A 10,358-nucleotide genomic window follows, 5' to 3' on the forward strand; every position below is an offset into this window, starting at 1 on the left:
AACTCCTGGCACTGATGGCCAAGCTCCTCACCTTCCTTGGTGAAGGTGATCAGGCTTGGAGAGCTCTTCCACAGGAGGAGGTGTGCCTGCCTTAGTCTCTCCTGTCATTGGTGGCATCTTACACATCTTTCTCATCCCCCAGCCTTATCCTCCCTCCCTAAAGGAGCATTTCAGCTGCTCTTTAACTTGGTTTTGCTTTTGCCAGTCACCACACATGTGCCATGGGCAGGATGCCCTGCCAGCTTTCCTTCCTGTGTGCTTATTTTGGTTTATATCTTGTAACTTCTGTCACTTGTATGTCTCCACAGTACAACTGTGCAAGCCTGTCTTTTGTTGCCTGGTTGGTCACCTTGCTCAGTGCACATAGGGTTGGGCTGTGCCATCACAGTATTACAAGAGACTTCCATGCTGACCCTTCTGATATTTTTAAAGTGTGGTATTCTGATATTTGTGGTCCAGGCAAGCTAATATTAACTGTTCCTAGATTGCACTTGTACCTAGATTGTACCTAGATTGCTCCTGTACTTGGAGCTTTTTCTGGGCTTTTCGACTTTCACTACACCAGCTGCACACATTGCTCTGGATCATTATTATTTGCAATTGCAGTAAAGAAGAAAATCATCTCAGAGAGCTAAAAGTTAAAGAAAAATCTAAATTCAGTGACAGTCATTTTGCTTGAGGAAGCAGATCTGGTGAACCTATATACCTTTTTTTTTTGACCTCAGGACATAGCATCCTTTAGTCAATACAGAGACACTTCAGTCTTTCCTTTTTATCTGTTTACCTCATGAGAAGTCTTTCTGTCAATTCAGTCCAGGCTGTCATCCTGAAGCTGTAGCTCCCACCCAATCCATGGGAAATTCCAGCATCTTCCTGTGTTGTGTTGTGGTGCTAAATAAAATGTGAGCTTGTAATGATTTGCATTGCCTGATTCAACCATGAAAATTGTAAATGCTCAGTCAAATACAGTCAAGCAGAGAATCTGCATGTGCTAAGAGACACCAACAGAAAGAGTTCTCTGTGTTTATAGGCAACACTGAATTACTATGAGCATGAGCTACTATCTTGTTATAAGAAATATTTTATTATTTTATTGTTTTCCATATTTTGGAAAGATGCCCAGGGGTATGTGTGTTCCAACAAGGATACATTTTTTTTTTAAATTCAGCCTCTGAGAGGAGAGGCAAAATCCCACTGTGAAAACCTAAATAGGAAAGGACAGGGGGAAAAAAAAATCTTAAGTGAGGATGCATTTTCTTAGTCTTTCTGAAATGCAGAATGCCCAGTTTTTCTAAGGCTCAAATAGCATCTGTGGTTTTGAAAAGAAAATCTTTTCTTCCAACTGTATTCTTTTTGCAAGCTGGCTGAGGGTCACTTTAGTAAAGGAGGTTGAGTTTTTACATCTTCGGAATTCCTAAAATGTCCAGGCAGTGAAGGTGTAAAATTACTTGTTCTCTTGAATGTTTTTTTTTATTGTGCAATGTTTATTCTCTGGGTGAAGCATCTGTACTTCATCTATGCGAAACATACTGTACTGACAGAGTAATCCTGTCTATTGTATGATATGAGGTTGAGTTAAACTTCTTAAATTTCAGATTCACTTAGTGATTTATTGTTACATCAGCATCTCCAAGATTATTCCAAGTAAAGCCAAACTAATTGTTGGAATACAGGGATATTCTACCTGAAAACAAAATAACACAAAACAAAAAACAAAGCACACAACACAAAAAAAACCCACAAAACCAAACCAAACAACCCCCACACACAACAAAACAAGTCCTAATAGTTAAATGAACACAGTTCTCCTGGATATAATTGGATGTTACAGTTTTACCACTAATTTTTATTGTTTTACAAGTACATAAGTTGCAAGTGGCACAATAAAACTATAAGCTAGAGGACATATTTCAAGTTCACTTATTTTGCAGTCACCAATCTGCCATCTAAAAAAATCTGACTTAGCTTACTAGGACAAAAAATGCACTGGCATACTGATAATTTTGATAAACTTTGATAAATTTGACATCCTATACAAGAGAGATTGAGAATTATGTTACTTGCTAGTATTTCAAAGTGTTGGTTTCTTTTCTGGCTATCTACTTATTTCTCAATATCCACAATTTAGTATTGTTACATATATTGGCTTATATATATTGGTTATGGAAAGTATATGTTTCAATCCTATGCCTATTTTGTTCAAAGGAACAGCTGTGCAGTTTAAAGAAAATCTGTTTTGTACAATACTTGGATGAAGGCAGCAGCATACCATAGCCCTGGAATAGTAAGATACTTCCATTAAGACAACCCCTAACTCATTCACACACTGAGAGTGGTATCTCCATTTTTAGCTCCATGGGTCATTTTTCAGTAGAAAGTGTCTGCGCTGTAATTTTCATAAATTTATACAGAAATCATAGAAAATAAATACAGAAGAATGTGCTAACAAGTAACTCACTCTTCACGTGTATTTCAGAAATGTCTCTGTTCTTGCTCAGTCTTCTATTTTCAATTTAAATTCCACTCTTCCTTCATATGGGTCATAAACATTATCAGAGATAATTCCAGCTCCGATGATTTTGCACACTATTTTAACTTCTACATTCCTTGTAACGTTGAGAAATTTCACAGCTACCAAAGGGTTGCTGTAGCTGGGCTGGGATGAGACAAAAAAAAAAAACAAACCAAACAACTAATTTTACAGATTCGGTTTAAAAATAAAAGTCTTTACATTTTCTCTAGTTCTCCTAAGACAGCAGAGATGCTCCATACATTTCATCTTCCACAGAGATAAAGAAGGAAAGCAGTATTGAAATACACCCACCTGTGCCTTTTTTCCATAGTAAGGGAAGTAGTGCAGGTTGAAGGTACCATTCACGGGGTAGTAGTCCACCTCCAGCAGGCGAGACTCATCCCCCTGTTAGTAAAGCAAGAATAATAAAGCAAGCATAAGCTGGTCCTGAGCCAGAGGCCCAGGGAAGGGATTCTGCCCCTGTACTCAGCGCTGGTGAGGCCACACCTCGAGTCCTGTGTCCAGTTCTGGGCCCCTCAGTTCAGGAAGGAGATTGAGGTCCTGGAGCAGGTCCAAAGGAGGGCAACCAGGCTGGTGAAGGGACTCGAGCACAGATCCTATGAGGAGAGGCTGAGGGAGCTGGGGGTGTTCAGCCTGGAGAAGAGGAGGCTCAGGGGAGACCTCATCACTCTCTACAACTCCCTGAAAGGAGGGGGTAGCCAGGGGGAGGTTGGTCTCTTTTCCCAGGTAACTCTCAGCAAGACAAGAGGGCACGGTCTCAAATTGTGCTGGGGGAGGTTTAGGTTGGACATGAGAAAGAATTTCTTTAGTGAGAGGATGATCAGACATTGGAATGGGCTGCCCAGGGAAGTGGTGGATTCTCCATCCCTGGAGATATTTAAGAAGAGACTGGATGTGGCACTCAGTGCCATGGTCTGGTAACTGCAGCGGTAGTGGATCAAGGGTTGGACTTGATGATCTCTGAGGTCCTTTCCAACCCTGCTGATTCTATGATTCTATGATTCCAAGTACTTTACTGCTGCTAAAAGCTGTGCAGTATGTATTAAAACTCAAGCTCAGCAGTCTGTTGAATGCTGGTCTTATTTTTCAGATATAAGTGAAAATGTCTTGATGTTCCTACTGCCAAGAAAACCAGGCAAGTAGTGTTTTGTAGCAGCTGTGAATTCAGTGAATGGGGATCTGCAGAGAGCCTGAAGGAGGCATAAACTTAACTAATGGGAGCTGAAAGCAAATGGCAAATGTGCTTTGCAGCATGGAAAAATTATTCTTTGGGTGATTTAAAATAAATTAAACATTTTTTGTTCTTGTTCTTAGGGTGTCTTCTGGTGCAAGAAATTGCACTGAGTATATGCACAGTATTTGGCCAGAATTACCTGATCTCCAGAGCTACAGGGTTATCTTTCTGCTCACAGCTGCACCTCACTCCCTCTTAGAGCTTCAGTGCTTCAAATTTTTGAGACTCATGCCTCATACACTTACCACATACGTGCAGTCCACTCTTGGGGCAGTGCCATTGCCAGGGAGAAACTTGATAATCTGAAACATAAAACACACTTTTGGTCATCTTGGAAATCAGTTTGAGCTAAAAACGAGCTTCAGATACTGCCTGATGTGTTTCCAAATGAAGCAAATGGATCACCTCATCTTATCTAACTGGGTGAACTTAAGGTGTTGTGGCTGATTGCTGAGGAAGCAGGACTCAGTGCTGCTGGGACAGGCACTGTAGGTGGGCTCTGTCCTGGCTGCACCTCCAGGCAAGTTCAGCTCATTTTTATCTGCCTGTACTCTTTGCTCTCAGCCAGGGAGCCTCTTACAGCAGCTGTGTGAAAATAAAGGAAAAGCTGAATCCCTGTGCTTTTCATCACATGTCATATTAAACTTTGGCTTTGGCAGGAACTCCTGGCCCTGTTTGATCCTACAAAAACAGTGGAGTCAGAAGTGACAGGAGGTAAAGCCTCCCCAGGCAATAACTGCCTGGTTTTCCCCTGCCTGGGGTGGCATGCAGCCTTGCTGAAGGAGATGAGGGCTTTTTGGGGAAAAGCCAGCATTTTATGTGCCAAAATCAGGGACTCAGATCTCTCACAGCTGGACCTTGCGCAGATTCATTGCCCAAGCCTAAAGTGCCAGCTCGACCAAAAATTAAGTCATTTTGTCTATCAGGAGCTGGTGGGGAATATGAATTCTTCACTTTGGAATGGAATTGAACTTTGAAGGCTCCAAATCTTACCTGAAATAAAAACTAAATGCTTATGCCTTTGTTTATGTCCTGAAAAAATTAAAGGAAGCATGGTAGAGCCCTTCTAAAAAAAAAAAAAAAAAAGTGCTTTTTAAGGATTTTTGATTTTTGTGGCAGCCTTGAGAAATAAGATGTGTAAGTATTGCCTTTCTGAAATCATTTCAGTTACTGTCACATCTTAACACCTCAGCTGAAGGCACAGGATAGTATTGCAGGATGAAACTGTTTTATGCACAAGTTTGTTGCATGAGAGGGCAAGACAGATGCTAACAAAATTAAAACCCAAGGCTCTAGAGAGATGGGTTACATACCACTTTTTCCTGTTACTTTCCTAGGGTGGTGGCCAATCTCACTGTTTCTTGAGTCTCTCAGGAAAAGCACAGGAATTTGTCTTCCCAGTACAAAGCAGAGATTAGAACGGGTGGCAGCAAGTGATGCAGCAGCTCCCCAGCAGAGACTTGAACTGTCAGGGTGGGGTGTTTTTTTTTGTGAATTCTTTCCTGCATGGCACTTTGAGCTTATACTTACCCTGTTCATTTTTATAATAAAACAGGGTCTTCCTTCTGGGAATCCAAAAGTAGGATCTGTGATGCCAGAGCAGTTTTGAAGCATATCTGAGGTAAATTTGCAGGATAGTTTTGTTTTATTTGGGCCATCAAAGGTGTCCTGAAAGAAGTATGTGTTGCTGGTGCAGTTGACATTTAGATGCTGAGCAGCTGGTGTGTATGCTAGATGGGTGAAAGAAGAAAGAAAAAGTCCCCTCAGAAGTTTTTCATATATAGATAACACATCCCGATATCAGGCTGGAGGTTGTATCGTGGAAAACTGTGCTTCCAAGTTGGGATTAGATGGAACAAGAAAAGTTTAACTTGCCTTGGCTTGGGGTTTTTCTTTTCTATAGAATAAGCAGGAAAAGAAAAAAAGAGTGATTGAGTTAAGCCTGGCAATTACTGTTGGTAGTTAGCTCCATATGAAGTCCATTTCAGACATAGTTTTCATTATGTATATGAGAAACACTGAAATATTCAGACTCACAAAGAATATATGTGTATTAAGATATGAACAGGCATATGGGACACTTAACCTACTTTGATTATGCAACAGCTTCACAAGACTTATTGTGGCACTTTGATATTTGTAGTCATGGGCAACATTGCATTAATTTAGTTGAGAGTAGTTTTGAAAACTTTTTTACCCTCTTCCTTCAAACTTTCTATTAGCCTATTTTATTAAGGTTATTCAGGATTTTAAAAAGTAAAAGCTCTGAAGCAGCAGCTAAGCTCTGCTTTAATAAACATGTTTATGTAGATTTGATTTATAGATTCATGAGCTTATTTATTCATCCGTCCCTTTCAGAAGATGCATTTTCCACTCAAAATCTCTGACTTCTGAAAGACAATTGTGAAATGGAAACTCTGACTTAAGGTCCTCAGTCTGAATGAGGGAGGTGCAACAGCATGTTTCTTCAGGGTGATGCAGAAAAACCTCATTTTTACCTGTCAGAAATGTCTGCAGAGTTGTCACTAAACCTTCCCAGGTTTTGTTGTCGGATACGTTGTAATAAATTTGTAGTCCTCTATCCCCATAAACGTTGGGTCGTAATGTTACACCTTCAGGGGGAAAGAAAAAGGAAAGCAAAGGAGGGGTGAGGTGCCAGGCACAGAATGATTTATTTAAGTTGACAATAGCAATTATGCCACATCAAGACTTGGTTATTTTAAGTGCTGGAGATCCCCAGGCTCTGCTGGAGAGGATTTACCCACGTGTGGTTAAACTGAAAAACTAAGCCCTCTGCCAAACTTTTATTTTCATGTCTATCGGTGCTATTATCAGCAGAGCTTGCAAAATTATTCCAGCAATTGCACTGGATTTCCCCAGGACTTGTTAAAAATAACAGTTGTAATAGTCATGTCAGATTGAAGAAACAGATTGTACTGCAGTGTGAGAAACAGCTTTTGAAAAAGCCATGCTTAATATTCTACAGGAATTATTTTGCCAGCAAACATCAAGCTGAAATGAAACTTCAAAATTCAGCAACAAGCAGACTAAATAATTTTTAGGGCTACAGCTTCAAAAAAAATATTTTTTTTCTATACCATTGCTTGTAAGAACAAGGCAGTAGAGGGGTGAGGTTTTAGCAGTGATGATCTCTTGCTGATACTGTCTTGCCTCTCTCCAGTCTCACTTCATGTCCCACAGATCTCTAAACCCAAGTGTCCTTGTCTAATTTTGATGGCTTGGCCACTGGTATAACATTCCCATAGAGGAGGGATTCCTGCTCTTCCAGGCACTTTCCATGCTGACAGCAAGTGTGGAAATACCCAGCCCAGGCTGCTTGTCCCAACATCCTTCCATCTTGCCAGGAACCCCAAATCCCTCTGGGATGTTTGGGGGGCTGGAGCAGAAAGCAGCATTTCCCCAGGGGCTGACCCCTGCCCTTGGGGAGAGGAGGTAGATGTTTGGATATAGAAATATATAAATACAGGAAAATTAATAAATTAAATAAATATGGGGGGGGGGAGGGTGTTGGTTTTGGGGTTTTTGTTTAAGTCTAAAAGTGTTCTCAGACAGAGGTTAAGTTTTACAGGGATTCTTTGAGGAGAATTGACCTGATTTAGTCCACTTTTGTCCCTCCTTGTGCCCAGTGGCAGTACCTGGGGACTTCAGATGGTCTTGGTAATCTGGCTCATATGGATTAATTGTCCTCATTAAACAATAAATGGAGAGAGCGAACAGCCCCGACATCACCACGTAGAAAGCCAGGTAGTACAAGCTGATCCACACTGTGGAAAAAAAAATTAAGGGCAAAATCTTATTTTTCAAGCATGGTGCTGCAGTGATCTTTCCATGGCCAGGATGTCCTCAGCAAGGGTGGCCGTCTCTTTTCTACCCTTGTCCCCAGGGAGGTTTTCTCTGCAAAGGGAGAGGTGGATTGGATCGTTTTCTCTACCCTTAAAAGAATATTATTCTAGAAAAAAATTGGCTGTAAATTTTTTCAGTTTTACACATATTTTTAAAGATTTTTTGCCTAGCTCAGGTTATTCAAAGTTTAAAAGATTATGTAGCGTCTTGAAGTAATTTCAGCTATTAAGACCATTTAGCTACTTACATAATTTTGCCAAGAAAGGTTGGACCAGATGATCTATGAAGCCCCTTCCAACCTGGTATTATATAATTCTATGATTCTATGATTCTATGACTAAGTGACACAGCTGAGGTATTTCTTTGACAAAACCAAGTTGCTCCTTGTGTTATTTGGATGTCTGTATCTCAAGCGTGTTGATTTTAGACCTCTAGCACTTCACTGCCTTTTATTACTGAAAACACCTTCAGCAAAATGTGTCATCTTGCTATTTTGTTCTGTTGTTAGGATGCAGAATAATGTTGTGGTTTTGTCTGTATGTGCTTAATGTGTCTCACAGATGCTGGTGCCCTACACACAGCCAGTAGTTATTTTGGGGTGGCCATCAGAAACCATTCCCCGTAATCATCAGTGCCTTGTAGCACCTTCTTCTCTGCAGACTGGAAAGGCTCACATTTCACTTTCATTTTTTGTAAAATTACAGTTTTAAGAGTGGCAAATACTCTCAAATACTCATGGGCTTTACACCCAAATCTCCTGGTTTGTGGGGAGAACAGGAACCTTCCTTTGACAATGGTCAGGGCCACCCTTCCCCGAATGGGGATAGGAAAAATTGTCATAGATGCAAGGGACACAGGGAGACTCAGCTGAAATATGCATTAGCCCATGCTGATAAGTGAGAAGACAGTAACTTAGAAAGGAATTTGAGAAAAGCAAATGTGTTTCCAGAAAATTGAATAAAACCCACCAACTAAGCAAAATTTTCCATGTACCCTTTAGTCAGCAGTGCCAGAACCACACTAAACCATCACCTTTAGCTATTGATAAGTTTACTGTTAATTTGTTTTGTCCTTCTGAAATGTTTATTCCAAAATCAGTTTCAAGTTTTGTTACATTTGTAGGAATTACTTCGATCAATTCGATCTGATTGACACAGCTTATAGGGCCAACCTATAAGTGGCTCAAAAACATGTATGAGAACTGATGTTTTTAGCAATCACAGCACATCTACCACAACATTCTGTTCCACTCACTAGAACAACCCTCCCACTGCCAAGATATTCAAGTGTACCAGAACGAAGAGAAGACTCTTGCATGTGGAAACCTACCCCAGTTAATTAAGGTCCTTCCCATAAAGAGCTTCGTTTCGGGATTCCAGACAAAACGACGGAAATTTTCCATCCGTTCGCTGCAGGTCTTTTTTTCATTTAAAGTTGCCATTTTCTCACAAAATTGTCCCCAAAGTGTGTCCTCCTCAGATACTAAGAAATTCAACCGGTACCCAAACAGTCAACCAAGAAAAGCACTTTGGTTTTTATACTTTCTTCTCCAGTGAAGGTCACGGAGATTACTTCCTGTACCAATGAAAGCCCCTGCTCACCATTATCAACTCACAGCAGATACAGTTCTTTATAAAGGGTGTTGATAATACTGATGTTAAGGCTGGCAAAGAAAAGTTAATTTCTTTCAAATGCCCTTCTCCTTTCTCTTCACAACCTTAGCCAATCAGCAGAGTTACCCATTTTGCAAAGTGCCTATAGGCTTGTGATAAACTCAATGCAATAGTTATCAGAGCAGATAAAGCAAAGGAGAACTTTTTCCTTTCCTTTCCTTTCCTTTCCTTTCCTTTCCTTTCCTTTCCTTTCCTTTCCTTTCCTTTCCTTTCCTTTCCTTTCCTTTCCTTTCCTTTCCTTTCCTTTCCTTTCCTTTCCTTTCCTTTCCTCTCCTTTCCTTTCCTTTCCTTTCCTTTCCTTTCCTTTCCTTTCCTTTCCTTTCCTTTCCTTTCCTTTCCTTTCCTTTCCTTTCCTTTCCTTTCCTTTCCTTTCCTTTCCTTTCCTTTCCTTTCCTTTCCTTTCCTTCTCTTCCCTTTCCTTCTCTTCTCTTCCCTTTCCTTCTCTTCCCTTTTTCTTTCCTTCTCTTCCCTTTTTCTTTCCTTTTCCTTTCCCTTCCCATCCCTTCCCTTCTCTATTAACCCTCAAATAGTGGATATCATTCTCCCAGTACAGCTGTAACCATCTCTCTGGGTGCAGGAGATGACAGCAGGTGTGAGTACAGAGGCACCATTTGTTTGCTAGTGGATTTGCCATGTGGCACAGCTGGACAAATCAAGATCAGTGTTTTCCTGCTGATTGTGAGGGAATGTTTTTAGGTGATCTCTGACCATGGTAGCACAGCTTCAGAGCATATCCCCCACCTTGTTTGCTCACTGCCTCATTCTCAGCACTCCACCAGAAAAGCCAACAGAAAAATGGAGATATAAGGGGAAATAAAAAAAAAATATCATAAAGGTTTGCTAGACAAGTATACGAGAAGGCAGAGCAGAGAACAGCTGGGTGTCATTTAGGTACCTTTTTTATCTGCTTTACAGTGAAAGGCTCTTCTATGTTCAAAGGCAGATGCCCAACCCTGAGTTCACTCTGTTCACAGAGGAGCAGGACTGAGAAATGTCCCCAGGAGGTCCCTGCAGAGAGAAGAGCAAGGGGCACACAGCAGAGCCCAAATGCTCT

The 10,358-nt window shown here is 40.8% G+C and overlaps 1 protein-coding gene across 1 annotated transcript; it reads right to left on the reverse strand.

Annotated features, from left to right (window-relative positions):
• Window positions 1–1,826: 1,826 nt before the first annotated feature.
• Window positions 1,827–9,739, reverse strand: ATP4B (ATPase H+/K+ transporting subunit beta). Its single transcript, XM_071733033.1, has 7 exons — window positions 8,961–9,739; window positions 7,424–7,552; window positions 6,266–6,379; window positions 5,298–5,497; window positions 4,013–4,069; window positions 2,825–2,917; window positions 1,827–2,656 (listed from the first exon to the last, which is right to left on the reverse strand). Exons 1-7 carry the CDS (start codon window positions 9,070–9,072, stop codon window positions 2,495–2,497), a joined length of 867 nt encoding a protein of 288 aa, XP_071589134.1. The 5' UTR covers window positions 9,073–9,739; the 3' UTR covers window positions 1,827–2,494.
• Between the last annotated feature and the right edge of the window lie 619 nt (window positions 9,740–10,358).

The sequence above is a fragment of the Heliangelus exortis genome, chromosome 1 (genome assembly GCF_036169615.1).
Source record: "Heliangelus exortis chromosome 1, bHelExo1.hap1, whole genome shotgun sequence".
In the NCBI taxonomy this organism is placed as follows: domain Eukaryota; kingdom Metazoa; phylum Chordata; class Aves; order Apodiformes; family Trochilidae; genus Heliangelus; species Heliangelus exortis.

What these genes read in the sequence shown, in the direction of transcription:
- ATP4B (XM_071733033.1), bottom strand. Translation starts at nt 9,072, where the DNA reads ATGGCAACTTTAAATGAAAAAAAGACCTGCAGCGAACGGATGGAAAAT. An exon ending in AAGGACCTTAATTAACTGGG is followed by an intron (nt 7,553 to 8,960) that starts GTAGGTTTCCAC and finishes TTTTTTCCACAG; the next exon opens with TGTGGATCAGCTTGTACTAC. An exon ending in TTATTATAAAAATGAACAGG is followed by an intron (nt 4,070 to 5,297) that starts GTAAGTATAAGC and finishes TTTATGTTTCAG; the next exon opens with ATTATCAAGTTTCTCCCTGG.